The 14,963-nt window shown below is 48.5% G+C and overlaps 1 protein-coding gene across 2 annotated transcripts in view; it reads right to left on the reverse strand.

The window, feature by feature from the left end:
- The window catches only part of DAP (death associated protein), an 82,972-nt gene extending 74,113 nt beyond the window's left edge, over positions 1-8,859 (reverse strand). For both annotated transcript variants that reach the window (XM_021709058.1, XM_008051595.1), the window contains exon 1: positions 8,722-8,859. In XM_021709058.1, the coding sequence (XP_021564733.1) occupies positions 8,722-8,776 (55 nt within the window). In that variant the 5' untranslated portion in view covers positions 8,777-8,859. The remainder of the gene's footprint in view (positions 1-8,721) is intronic.
- Between the last annotated feature and the right edge of the window lie 6,104 nt (positions 8,860-14,963).

A 14,963-nucleotide genomic window follows, 5' to 3' on the forward strand; every position in this document is an offset into this window, starting at 1 on the left:
CTCCAACTAAAAAAAAAAAAAAAAAAAAGAATAAGGGTCAGGCATGTGGTGGCTTACACCTGTAAACCCAGCACTTTGGGAGGGAAAAAAGAATAAGGGTCAGGCATGTGGTGGCTTACACCTGTAAACCCAGCACTTTGGGAGGGCAAGGTGGGAGAACTGCTTGAGCCCAGGAGTTCAAGACTAGCCTAGACAGACTTCATCTCTTAGGCAGAAGAGCATACCGCATGGTCTTGAGTCACTGCAGTTCAGGCGTGTGTTAATTTTGATCGCCGCCTTCTGCTGAAAACTTTTGTTCCTCCCCATCACAGGTCAGCAGAACACACACACACACAAAAACAAAACAACAAAAAATACACACAAAACAGATTAGCCATGATGGTGGTGTGTGCCTGTAGTCCCAGCTACTCAGGAGGCTGGGAGGAAGGATCGTTGAGGCTGTGGTGAGCCATGATCGTGCTACTGCACTCCAGTCTGGGCCACAGATTGAGATTCCAACTCAAAGCACAGATTTAAAGAATAACAAGCTTCCTCTTAGCAGAAGTGCTGTGCACTTCATCTTGGAGTCAGACCCTTGGGTTCAAATCCCAGTTCTGCCCATGTGTGCATGTGTGAACTTGTGTACGTGTATGTGTGCATGTGTGTGTGTCTGGGCAAATTCCTGGAGCTCCCTGTGGCTCAGGGTTCTCTGTCTGTGCACAGCTAAGGATTAAATGAGTTAGCATACATGAAACCTCAATCAGTGCCTGGCATATGGGACGTGCTCAACTGTGAGCCAGTCTTTTTTTTGTATGTTTCATACTTTTTAAAATTTTATTTTAAAGATATAGGGTACAATTCAGGATTAGGTATACAAGTGGACACCGTACAGGTAAAGTTTGGGCCTCCCTTTGGTCTCTACTTTGCCTGGTCTGAGATAAGGTACCCTTATTGAGCTAATTTAAGTGGGTTTTAAAAATTATCATTTAGCACTTACAGTCCTGGGAGCCTTACGGTCTTTTCTTTGCAGTTTCCTCATAGGGCCCTGCCCTACAGGCTGCTGAGGACTGGAGGAGAACCCTGTAAAGTGCCTGCCCACCCTGGTGCTGATCATGTGGTCAGCTGACCTCCCCCCAGGACCGCCATCACACCACACCCTAAGTAAGCAAGCTTCTGGAGAATCACAAACCCTGGCTAGCTCTCCAGCTTCTGTTTTTATCACCACTCTGTGACAGGTACCGCTCTAGCCATGGTCCACACATCCTCCCACTGTACGGCCACCCCATGGAGTAGATCCTGAAGCATGAAGAGGGGAGGCCAACTGCCCCAAACCACACAGCTAACAGGCAGCAGACTGGATTTGACCCCTAATCACATGGAGGTCTTTCCTTGCTTGGACTCCTAACAGGAAACAGAGCCTCATGGCTTCCGAGGGCAGCACAAAGTAACGGCATAGAGATAGGCTGGTTGTTACATCACCTAGATCAGCGGTTCCCAACCTTTTTGGCATCAGGGACCAGTTTCTTGGAAGACAATTTTTCCACAAATGAGGGGCAGGGGGCTCATTCGGCATTCTCATAAGGAGCGCCCAACCTAGATCCCTCACATGCACAATTCACAATAGGGTTCCCGTTCCTAGAAGAATCTAATGTCACCACTGATCTAACAGAAGGTGGAGCTCTGCTTGCCTGCCACTCACCTCCTGCTGTGCGGCCCGGTTTTTAACAGACCATGGACTAATATTGGTCCATCACCCAGGGGTTGAGGACCCCTAACCTAGACAAAGGAAGAAAATGAGTCTGAGATGCAAAGCTCTCTGCAGAGCAGCTGCCTGCCCAAATGGTGAAGGGCATGGAGGAAGTGTCCTCCACAGTCAGACTTCAGTAGGAAAGCCATGGCGACATGTGACCTTGGCCCAAGCAGCCATCCCTCAGGTGTAGAATGCCTGGCTATAAGAGAGGCACTAGTGGTTTGCTATTTGCTGATGCTCAAGGCTAGAAAACTCCCCTGAGGGGAGATGGAAGGGGAAGTTTTGTGAGAGTCCCGTGGACTAGAGTGCAATTTCCAGCAGGAGACAGGAAGGGCTGTCAACTCATACAAATGTCCCCAGTGCATTCACTGGAGGTTTGGAGCATGACTTGCCAGGGCATGCTACCTCTGTTCTTGCCTGAGACGGGCAATTGACATGTTATTCAAAGCGAGGCCTGACCACCTAAAAGAAGAGACGGAAGGTTGTGAGGACTGCAGTAGTGGGAAGAACAAAATAGAATCAACTGGCGCTGCTGGTTAGGATTAAGCCTAAGGCTTCCAGGTGGAGTGATGGAGTGGCAGGTAAGCAAAGGGTAAAGGGAGTGGACCCCCAGATTAATGAGATTAGGTGGGTGTCACGTGCTGATGGGAACAGGACAAGGTGACATGGTCTTAGTTAAGAGAAAAGGCTTCACCAGGAGGGAAGAACCACTAAGCAGACAGAGAGCCATGTCTGTGGATGCTCATGCACCCAAGGGTTGGGGGACTAGTCAAGCGGAGGGGCGAAGGGCAAGAGGCAGCAGGAACATGTGTGGAGACTGGGCACCGACAGTCTGATCCATCAAGACGCGAGTGATGGGGGATTCCAACCAGAATCCTGACACCCCTCCCATTTTTGTGGAGTCCCGGCGGGGCTTTTGGGGTGCACATATCAGGTGGTAGCAGCTTGCGCTAAAAAATGACCCTAAGTCAGTCCTGAACCTGCATCCCTGACAACTTCATCTCCAAAGAAACTAAAGAAGACAGAAGGGAAACTACTATTCTGTGCTTAGAACCACACCCTGTGAAGGTGGGGTGGCCTCTGAATTACATGGGATAATCCCACTAGAGAGGTGAAAATGAAGTTCAGAGACACAGCATGACCTCCAGGGCCACAGAGCTTGGACTCTGACCATGTCTCTGTCTTCCACAGAAGAATGTGCTCCATTCCATGACACTGCTTTGACCCAAAAGACGAACTGGGTGGAGACAGCCAGGACAGACACCACATTGGATGGCTGACTGGGCGCCTTTCAAACTGGGAAGTGCAGGGGCAGTCACGTGGGTATCACTGGATGAAGGGTGGCCGAGTCAAAAAGCTCAGGGGAGAGTAGGGAAGAGTAGCCCTGGAAGGGCTGCAGGGAACTGGGCACTGGAGATGGCTGAGGCAGGGAGTAGTCAGGTGTTTGCCACTGCCACTGCTACTGCCAGCCTCCGGTGCCACTGCCCGGGGGATGCTGAACTGGGTCCTAGCAATGGTATTGGGAAAAAGGGAATTTGGCAGGTAGGATAATGCCCCCCTCCCACTCCTCTTTGGAACCTGTGAACATGCTGGGTCACATGGAAATGAAGGTTGCAAATGAAATCAGAGTTGCTCATGAGCTGCCAGTAAAATAAAGAGATTATTCTGAATTATCCAGGCGGGCCCATGGAATCCTAAGGGTCTTTGAATGTGAAAAAGGGAGGCGGAAGAGTCAGAGTCCTCGTGTGTGGTATGACTGGTCACTACTGCCTTTGAAGATGGAGGATGAGGGCAATGAATGTGGGCAAACTGTCAAGGCTGGAAAAGGCAAGAAGATGCATTCGCCCCAAAGCCTCCATGAGGAACTGCCCTGCCAACACCCTGTGAGATCCATTTTGGACTTCTCACCTCCAGAACCGTGAGGTCATACGACTTAAGTTGATGGTGACATGCTACAGCAGCCATCGGAAACAAATGCAGTGGTGTGTGCCACTCTAGCCTGCACGGTAAAGTCCCCAGCATGATACCCCACCACGTACACCCCACCCCTTTGTAGCAGCCACGTGTTGAAATGGTAGAGTCACACAGTGGGAGGGGCCTGGGCATCTGAATTGCTCCTTGTAGGAGGACTGCCCAGGAGAGAAGCAAACCTGGATTCAGTCTGCCACGGAGAATATAGGTGGTCTGTTAAACAGCAAGCACCACTCTCTGCAGCTCATCTACCACATGACACAGAAATGAATATTCTCCATAAAAACAAAAAGATTTCTGACGTTGGGAATGGGCTAAACTTTCTCCAAACCAAGTAAGTATGCACAGGGCATAGGGTGAAATGAAAAAAACATGCACCAAAGATACCGGAAGAAGCAGATAACCAAGAGTGGCTAGGGAACAGACGTGACATCTACGAGTGTCTAGGAAATGCCACATGCTATTCTGACAGGAAGCTTCTTAAAAAATGCAGTAAATAAAAGGTATTTTTTTCCTTGGCAAGTTGGAAGCAAGAACAGACCTCTTACCAGCACCCTTCCATCATTGGTCAAGACTGATTATGCTTAGCAAATTTGTGACTGCATGGTTAAGACAATAAAGGTGAATTAAGACCAGGCGCGATAATTCACACCTGCAACGCCAATTCTTTGAGAGGTCAAGGCAGGAGGACTGCTTGAGCCCAGGAGTTGGAGACTGGCCTAGGCAACACAGTAAGACTTTGTCTCCACAAAAAATAAAAAAATTAGCCAGGTATGGTGGGTGGCACAGGCCTGTAGTCCCAGTTACCTGGGGGAATGAGGAGGAAGGACTACCTGAGTTTGAGGCTGTGGTGAGCAGTGACTGTGCCACTGCACTCCAGCCTGGGCAACAGAGCAAGACCCGACTCAAAAGAAAAAAAAAAAGGCAAATGAATTTTCCATTTCTAGCAACAGAGCAGCCTAGATAAGTGAAACCTTCCTGCGGGAAAATAATTCAGGGAGGATGTCACTCACAATCTTTGAAATGTACTCTTAACTCATGCCTGGCTGATCAATTAACCTAACAGAGAACTGAATTACTTTGAAGTTACTGGGGGGAAAAAAAGAAACGTGCTTTATTTTCCATCATACTTTAGGTAAATACAATCATGCTTATATCTCCACTTGACTCACTTCTAGAGGACATGCAAAGTGTACTTTTCAAAGAAAACCATAAGTAAAACTAGTAACATTCAAAGCTCTCGCTCATCAGATTTACGAGAACTCCACTGAGTATGGTTTTGGCTCCCCTGGGAAATGGACGGGAACAGGGCCAGTGAAATGTATTTAACACAAAGATTTTGCCCCCATCACTGCTGAAGACTCAAGAAGACTGGCAGAAATGAGTAATAGCGGGCTCAAAATTACGCCCTCCCTTCTGCTGTGGAATGCTATTACTGGGGCTAGATGAAACAGAAAGAATCGTGCTAATTCTAACTTTGCTAATCTGCATTTGCAATGACTCGTAAGGCAAGCAGTCGCACCCCATTTCTCTGTAAATATTTTGTCAACAAGAGCAGCAGTGAGGTCTCAAATCTTTAGGACCAGATCCCTTTATGGGGGACTGCAGATGACAGCACATTTGCCAGAATGTGACGCAGAGCCATCCGTCACCCGTAACTAACACTCTGCATTTGCACAGCGCCCTTCTCCACACTCCTCAGAAGCCTTTGCGACCTGCCTTGCTAGCCTCCACCTTGACAGGAGGCACCTGGCAAGCGACAGAATCCTCCATGGGGCTGCTGAGGTTCCAGAAGGCAAAGGCCTTTCCGGCCGCTCCCCCTGGGTCACTGGCTCAGAGGACACCAGACATTCCATATGGTCTGGACAGTTTTTTTAAACAGCATCATCCTTGGTCTCCTGATAGTAAAATGACCGCTAATTTAATGAGCTCAAGTGCCAAGTGCTTAGGACGGTGGTGCCGGTACATGGTGCTGCTCAGCACACTTCAGCGAGTACCTCTGAGGTCCCCCTGCATGGCTGGCACACTCTGGGGAGGGAAGCTGCAGGCTGCCATGCTATGGGGAAGTGAGAGGAGGCCCGAGGAAAGAGTGAGGATTTTGTGCCAGGCAGGTATGGCCCCTGGGGACACAGATATCAACCAGACCCAGCCCAGGAGGCAAGAAGAGAGGCAGACAGGTGGAGATGGGTGCGAGGAGGAAAACAGGGAAGTGCAGGAACGTCCAGGAGGGGATGTGGCCCAGACAGCAATAAAGAGAAAACACCAAAGAACATGAAGATAGTCACCGTAAGAGAATTTTATTATTTCCGACTGAGGTTAAGCACAAGTCTGTTATCCAACATAAGCACTTAATGAAAGCGTTCCTGACATTTTTAAGGCAGTTATTTTGATTTATGAACTGTGCTCTTGGCTATCCTTAATGATTATCTTTTATAGTGGATTGCTATTTTTTTTTTTTTTTTGAGTTGGGATCTTACTTTGTCGCCCCGGCTGGAGGACAGTGGTACGATCACAGCTCACCACAGCCTCACCTCCAGGGTTCAGGTGATCCTTCCACCCCAGCCTCCTGAGTAGCCAGGATACAGGTGTGCCACCATGGCCAGCAAATTTTTATTTTTTCATTTTTTGTAGAGATGAGGTCTTGGTATGCTGCCCAGGCTGGTCTCAAACTCCTGGGCTCAAGCGATCCTCCCACCTCAGACTCCCAAAGTGTGGGGATTATAGGCGTGAACCACTGCACCTGGTCTTTTTTTTTTTAATATCTAGTCCGCAAAACTGTTGACTTTCTGGTAACATCAGACGAAAGAAGAACAATATGAGCTTCCTCCTGAAAAAGGCTTTCCCACGGAATCTCGGTAGGACATCTGAGGATTCTTTCTGCGGTTAGGCCCGAATCCCGCAGCCTACAGAGGTACCTTTCTGCCAACCTCACTGGGCCCAGAATGTCAGGCCTTCCTCTAATTCTGGACAAGACTGACTGGCCTTGGAGAATGCTGACTGATGGTGACAGTCACCCTAAAGAGCTCACAATGGAAGACTAAAGAAGCTGCCTTGAAGTCCCTTGAGGAATTGAACTGTGAGATTAACTGCCCTGGGGCTCTGACCCTGAAGAGGGACAGAAGGAAGCAATAGAGCCCGAGGTACAGAGCTTTAGCATGCTCCATGAATGAGTCACCCCTGAAAAGGTGCTCGCCCTGTGATTTGCCCAGAAGATTACTGGGCCCAAACCTCAGCCCTAGAGAAGTGTGAAGTGAAGCCTCAAATCTCAGAGCCCACATTCACCAGCACCAATAAGTTGCCTCCTCTCTTCTTAGGCATAAATAAGTTGTTTCGCTTGTAATTCACAAAGCCTGGCTGTTTACTTTTCAATTCAAAGAAAATAAGAGTCCAGCTTGAAATTTCTCCCAGGGAGTTAATGTGTACAGTTTATGCCTCGGATCTTAAAATCTCCGTATGGATATGTCTCTATATGCAGTTTAATTACTGTACTTTGATTTGGTATCATTCCAACAGATACGCTTTAATGCAACTCACGACCCTGGGGACAGGAGAGCCAGAGCAGGCTGTGGCTGCACAGTCCTGGAGACAGCCCCGCCATATGTGTAAACAAAAATACTCCTGCCCACAGCAGACATGGACCTGCTGTGGTGGAATGAAAGTCAGGGTTTTCCTTAAAGGAAATCCCTTTGAAAAGAATGAGAAAGAAAAAATAATCCCTTTGAGGTACTTTTTTAAACCAATGAAACAACATCACCTCCAAAGTCAATTTTCTGTTGCAGTGGAACGACTTTCTAAAACCTCATGCCTCTTAAGCCCTCTGGCATCAGTCAGCCATCTTTCTTCCCCAGTGCCAGTTAGTTTTGTTGTTGAGAGCCTCTGTCATCAGTGAAAAATATTGCCTCCTCTGTTACGTACCATATTTAAAGAACCGCTCCTATTCACTGTGATGAGGCAGAGAATTCCTGCCCTACAGTGAGGACAGCTGACATAGGTAATGGAAATCATTACTGTAACAAGAGGGCCCAAACTGTCACAAAAAGAAGTCATGTTTCGCTATGGTTTCTGTTGCTAGGAGACTGACTCTATAACACTAAGGTGTGCAATTAAGACCCTAAGAGAACCGCATACATTGAGGCGACTTGGTTTCTGGGACCCAAGGCCTTTGATCTTCTCTCACCAGTGCCTTCCATATGGCTTGACTGTCACTCGAAAGGAGAGCAGAAATGGAAATCGACCAGCTTGGACAGAGTCCAAAGTGCAAACAGGAACTGTGCCCAGAAAGAGGAGGAGGCGACATGAACATATAAAGGCTGCTTAGACTCCCATGTTCTAGGAAAGATGGCTCTTTCCCGGATTTAACTTGCTTGGCTCAGAAGTTTAGAACTTGCTTAAAAGAAAAAGAAAAAGCACTTTTTAGAAAAATCTGGATGAGGAAGAAACTGGGGGTGAAAAAGTCATCTTGAGAGACTAATGATAAAAATTATGTCTGTTCCTTTGCTTCTTCTGTCGGTATGAAGAGCTGTCATCAGCCTATAATTAATCACCACCATGATATTAACAACAATGACTTTCCATTGTTTCTGTTACTTAAAAAAAAAAACACCTGTACATTCTTAGTAAATATTAACCGCCAAAAAAATTTTTTTAAAGTTGTGCAACTGGGCTTAATCGAGTCATTCTAATCTGCCCGCCACTCCCACAGGTACAGGCTATGCTTTGGATACTTTACACAGAAATGAGTCTTCACAGGGCGGGAATGAGTTGAGCTAAAACTCTCAGGAATGGGCACGTCCCGGGCTGCAGAAGTTTCGTGTTAGGATGAGACCGAGCCCTCCGGCGAGCCCGCACTCACCTGCGAGAACCTAAGTGTCCCTCCGCGCAGGGACTTCAGGGCGGTGGGACCCCACACTGCGGCCCCACCAGGGCCCTTCCCCGCCCGGCGCCCCCGAGCCCCGGCGACCACGGGTTCGAGCCCGCCCTCGGCACCCGCGCGCGGAGAGAAAGTGGAAACGAGGCAGTACCGGCGGGCGGGTGTCCAGCTTTAGTCTCTAGTTTCCCTTCGGGCGGCGAAGACATGATGCCACTGGGTGTCTCAGGGGTCAGGCGGCGGCGGCGGAGCGGTTAGCGCGCCAGGCGGGAGCTTGCGGGCCACGCCGGGGAGGGAGCGAACTAGCGGCGCGCGTGGGGCGCCGGGGCCGCGCGAGTCGACTCACCACCGCCGTCGGGGAGGGGGCGCGGTCGCCGCCCGCCGACGTGGCGCGGCCCCGCCCACCCGCGATGTGCGCGCTGGCGTCACCGCGGCCCGGCCCCGCCCCGCCGAGCCCGCGAGGCGCGTGTACAGAGCATGCGCAGTCGGCAGCGCCACGTTGGACTTGGTGGCGGAGCGCGTAGCGGGAGGGGCCGGAGATGGCGGGAGGAGGCGTTTGGGGTTAGAGGCGGCAGGGGGGTGTGTCGGTGGGGCGGTGAGGCTCGCAGGGGGCGGGAGGAGTCGCAGGAGGCTAAAAAGGGCCCTGCAGAAGGATGGCTCCCATGGGGCTCCGGCTAGACGGGGACGGCGGCGGGGTGGCCGAGCCGGCACCGGGCGGGCGCCCGGGGCTGAGACGCCTCGGCAGGAAGGGGCCGTAATGAAGTGCGGAGATGAGACCCCAGATGGGAGCGACCGGGGGCTCGAGGGGAGCCCGGGTTTGTGACAAGACGATGCAAAGGGGAGGAGTTGCTGAGCGAGAAAAGGCGCGCGGGGACGCCTGGACGGTGACATCCGTGCCTGTGCTCTCTGCGGTGGCCTTCCCGTTGCGAGGGCACCCGATTCGTCCAGAGCTGACCCTTGGGTCGAGTCCCTCTGACCTTCCCCTGCTCTTCGCGTCTGTCTTGCACCACTGCACCATCTGTCGGTCCCTGCTGGTATCTTGAGAGAGGACACGACCCCCTCCTCTCGGGGCTGCACTTTTGCCTTTGACCACAAAACTGATCAGGGAGGTTCAGCACCTCACCCCTTCTCATTCCCTCCTGCAGTCTAGTTCATCCGGTTTTCATCTAGCTGCCCTGCGGCTGCCCCTAACCACGGGAAGCTCTTTCGTTGCGGTCACCCATGTCCTCCGTGCTGCCACATCCAATGGTCATTCTTCACTTTCTTTCCCTTTGGCCTCCCAGCGGCTCGCGAGGTAGCTGGCCGGCCTCCTCCTTTAATTCTCAGGTGCCACCAGCCTGTTGTGCCCGTCCAGTTCCTGGACCACCCAGACTGCTCACTCTCAGCCGGCTTGGCTGGTTCCCCTTCTTACAGATGTATACCCATCTGAGTATTCTGAGGCTCAGCGAGGGCTCTCTTCTCTAGCCAGACTTTCTGTAGATGGTCACATGCAGCCCTGTACAGATGCACATGCTTTGCCGATGCTAACTCTGCAGACCTGTTTCTCGGTTTCTGTCCTTCCTCTGAATCCCAGACTCACCTTTTACCACCTCCTTGCTGTCTCCACCTGTTGTCTAACTCAGTGCTGCCCAGCTCTTTGTGCCTCAAGACGCACTTAGAAATGCTCACACCATACCTTGATCTTGCATCTGCCCCCCCCCCCCATTTTAACATCACTAATAGCAGAATCTGCTGTTGGCCAGGTGGCAGTCACAGTCTGGATTGTCAGTGTCTAGCATTCTTGTCAAAATTTGCAGATGGGTGCCCACAGCTTAGAAGAAAGTCTTGAAATCAATAGCAGAGCACTCTTAAAAGACACCACATCGCTCACATTCTTGAAGCTTTACAAATACACAGCCAGCCCGGTGAGGTGACTCCTGCCTGTAATCCAAGTGCTTAGGGAGGCCAAGATGGGAGGATCATTTGAGCCCAGGAGTTTGAGACCATTCCAGGCAACATAACAAGATCTCTATAACAATTTTAAAAAATTATCTGGGTGTGGCAGTGCACTCCTGTAGTCCCAGCTACTTAGGAGGCTGAGGCAGAAGGATCTCCTGAGTCCAGGGAGTCAAGGCTGCAGTCAGGCCTGATTGTGTCACTGCACTCCAGCCTGGGTGACAAAGTGAGACCCTGACTCCAAACAAACAAACAAAACTTTAACCAATTTGTGTTTGTGCAAAAGTGATATATGGTTAAAAACATATGTTTTAATAAGTCCAAAAGAACCACTTCCCCGAAGTATAAAGTAAAAAATTCAGGTTGAAAGAAAACACTGGAGCCGGGCTCGGTGGCTCAGCCTGTAATCCCGCACTTTGGGAGGCTGAAGTGAGTGGATTGCCTGAGCCCGCGGGTTCGAGACCCGCCTGGGCAACTTGGCAAGACCTCATCTCTACAATAAATCAAAAAATTAGCCGGGCGTGGTAGCGCACGCCTGTAGTTCCAGCTACTTTACTTGGAAGGTCAAGGCTGCAGTGGCCGGGAGCGGCCACTACATTCCAGTCTGAGCGACAGAGTGAAATCCAACTCAAAAAAAAAGAAAGAAAACATTGGATCCAGTTTAATTGGCAGCGTTTTTTCCCTTAGGGGTACATAAATAAAACTGCATGTTATGAGTGATGATATCTCAGACACACTAACAAATACTATTGGTAGGGACCACAAGGTGAAGCAAGGAGCCTTTGGAGGAAGGAGTAGGGGGTCCTAGGGGTGCTGGCGCCCCAGACGCCACTGGGCTACCCTGAGGCCTGACAGGATCTGCATCTTTGCCTGTGACCTATTATACTGGTTGAGACACTCTGGATGACAACCATGCTGCAGCTAATGTTTTCTGATAATTTGCTTTCAATCATGAACACTTGTATGTGTGTGCATTTGTGTGTGTACGTGTGTGTGTGTGCGTGTGCATGCATGGGGGGTGTTCAGCCCCACCAGGCTGAGATGCTGAGAATAAATTCTAGGTATCACCCACTGGAAACTTTCTGTGCAGATGTGTATGCTCAATGGATATGATTAGAATTGTTGAATGAATACTCTTATTTGACTCTCACAATAACTGGAAAAAAGACAAGTTAACCCATTTTATCAAGAAAAACAAAAGCAAACAAAATGGAGAAGAGAACAAAATGGAGAAGAGGATTGTTGGACCTGTTTGTTTGTTTTGAGGCAGGGTCTCACTCTGTTGCCCAGGCTGGAGTGCAGTGGCATGCTCACTGCCACCGCAGCCTTGACCAGCTGGGCTCAGGCCATCCTTCTGCCTCAGACTTCCAAGTACCTGGAACTACAGGCCATGCCACCGTGCCTGGCTAAATTTTTTGATTTATTGTAGAGACGAGGTCTTGCCAAGTTGCCCAGCCTGGTCTCAAATCCTAGGCTGGGTCAGTCCTCTCACCTCAGCTCCCAAAAGTGCTGGGATAAGAGGTGTGAGCCCCTACACCCGGCTTGTTGGACTTATGTTAAAATACAACTCTGGTCAATATGAGCTGGGATCAAAAGCTGGGTTGTCTAAGCCTCAATCCCATTGTCCCCCACTGTTGGCTAACTCCTGAATAGAGTTTGGGAGATGTTTCTTCTTCTCGAAATAAACTGTTTTCGAATCCCAAATGGTATGGAATCTAAACCACTACTTAACGTGAATACTGTAAGCACTGGGAAAGTTTCCAAAGAGGAAACAGAAAATGTATGTGTCCTTCTCCATGTGTATATTTTGTAACTGTGGTTGCATCACTAACCTTTCTGATCTCAGTTTCCTTATCTGAAAATCAGAGACATGAATGCTAGTACCTCTCTCAGGGGTGCTGTGAGAATTCAGGGCTTTGACTAACCCTGATGAGACTTATTCAACATTGAATCATCCCATTTACTCCCCAAAGGATTCTTAGACACAGGGAGTTCTCTGCCCTTCTTGATGGAGAAATTAAACCTGTGGGACTCCAGGATCGGTAGCTAGTATGGGGTGACCCGTACTGGTCATACCTTTGAAAGTGCTTTGTAACTGGGCACAATGAATCCCCCGTGTGATGATGTTGAGAGGTGGGGTACTTTGGGAGTCAGAGGTGAGAAAATTGCCTGAGTCCAGGGAGTCGAGAGCAACCTGGTCAACTTGGTGAGGCCTTGTCTCTACAATAATCAAAAAATTAGCCAGGTGTGGTGGAGCACGCCTGTGGTACCAGCTACTCTGGGGGAAAGATCACCTGAGCCCATTAGGTCAAGGCTCCGGTGTCCGTGAGTGTGCCATCACATTCCAGCCTGGGTGACAGAGTGAGACACGTAATCAAAAAAGTGCTTTGTAAGCCATAATGTACTACTAGAGAATGCGTTGTTTATTACTGTACAGGGAGTTTTTAAAATCACCGTGCTTGAAATACATGAATTGTCCCAGACTGTATTAAATTGCTTTCTTATTCCAGGCTGGTCCCCACGTTCTGTCTTCTTGTGCTGTTGTCTTATAGATGGGTGAGAATGTCTGTAGTCTTATTCACTACTGCTGTGGTTTGAATGTGTCCCCCAAAGTTCATGTGTTGAAAACTGAATCCCCAGGTGATGGTGTTGAGAGGTGGGGTCTTTAAGAAGTCATTGTGTCACACAGGCTCTGTTCTCATGAATTAATTAAGGCTGTTATTGAAGGAGTGGGCTCATTATCTTGGGAGTGGGTTCCTGATAAGAGAATGAGTTCAGTACTCTCCACTCTTCCTCTCCTGTATGTTCTCTTGCCTTTCTGCCTTGTGCCTTGAGATGATGCCGCAAGAAAGCAGTCACCAGTCATAGGACCCTTGACCTTGGACTCCCCAACCTCCCGAACAGGAAGAAATAAATGTTTTTTTAAATAAATTATACAATCTCCAACATTCTGTGATAGCAGCAAAAAATGGACTCAGAGAGTGACAGAATTTCTCTTCTATTGCTGATCCTGCTCATAAAGAGAGGGCATCAATCATTCTCAACCAGAATTTTTTAATTATATTATGTAGCCTTTAAATAATGTTAATTTAAATGTAATTTATTTGACACACATACACATACAATACTTGGAGAGGATACATGTGTCCCAAAGTCAAAGAAAAATGATAGAACATCACATCTTACGTGCACGCACACAGGCACACAAGCAAGGAATATTTGGGATTTCTCTGGGCCTCGACTTGTCACTCGGTCACACTTTCAGGTATTTTTCAAAAGTAATGTAGGTCAGTTTCAGTTACATGAGGTTATACTTTACTTAAGGATATTTGAAGAAAAATTAAGCAGCCTGAACCTTGGCAAAATATTCTTCTTATCTTTATTTGGAAGTCAGAAACTGAAAAAAAAGATGAGAATAATACAACCATGAATACTGATTTCCTACAGAATTTCAAATGCCTTGTAAATGATTTATAAAAAATGTGTTTTAGCAGAGAAATGGGAGAAGGGTAAGGATAATTTTATTCTTGGCTTTTCCACTGAATCATTATGTGACCTCATGCAAGCTACTTACACTGTGATTACAGCTGCATATTGAAGCAATAATACCTATCTTACTTGGGGACTCAAATAGTTATTCAATATTATGCCATAGCATTTATCTCCTTGTATAAAATTTCTTACAAAAGTATATGAATTGCTATAAATGTACAAAATAAACATGACAAAGACATCAAGTATAAAGAGGCTTTCAGCAAGATAATATAATCTCAAGGGAGTCTGACATTTGAAATTGAAGAGCCACATATTTTTGTCACCTGTTTTCTTTTCTTTTCTTTTCTTTTTTTTGAGTTGGAGTTTCACTCCGTCACCCAGACTGGAGTGCAGTGGCCGCTCCCGGCCACCGCAGCCTCCCCAGCCTTCCGAGTAGCCGGAATTACAGGCATGCGCTACCACGCCCGGCTGATTTTTTGATTCATTGTAGAGATGAGGGCTTGCCAAGCTGCCCAGGCGGGTCTCGGACCCGCGGGCTCAGGCAATCCACTCACCGTAGCCTCCCAAAGTGCGGGATTACAGGCTGAGCCACCTGTTTTCTTTGTAAAAAATCTTTCCAGGATTCAGTGGTCCCAGAACATTAATTGCCCCTTTACCCTTAAAAACGCATTAAAAACTTTCAAAAGGCTCTTCAGGTGTGAGAGTATCATATGAAGTGAGAGTCAAATAGCAGATGGACAAAAAGGAATCACTCCTGCCCCTCCAGGTCTGCAAAACTCTGCTCAGACTTTTCACGTGGGATCAGTCCGGGTAGTAGAATCTAGGTCCAGAGACCTAGGTTTGAAACCCAGCCTGACCACACATCAAATGTGTTACCTCTGGAAAACTCCTGTGAGTCTCAGTGCCCTCATCTGAAGTGGGGGGACAGAAATGCACCCTTCTAGAAGGTTTATGAGAAGCCTATAT

Source organism: Carlito syrichta, unplaced genomic scaffold, assembly GCF_000164805.1.
Source record: "Carlito syrichta isolate Samal-C Ts95f unplaced genomic scaffold, Tarsius_syrichta-2.0.1 Scaffold66753, whole genome shotgun sequence".
NCBI classification, from domain to species: Eukaryota; Metazoa; Chordata; class Mammalia; order Primates; family Tarsiidae; genus Carlito; species Carlito syrichta.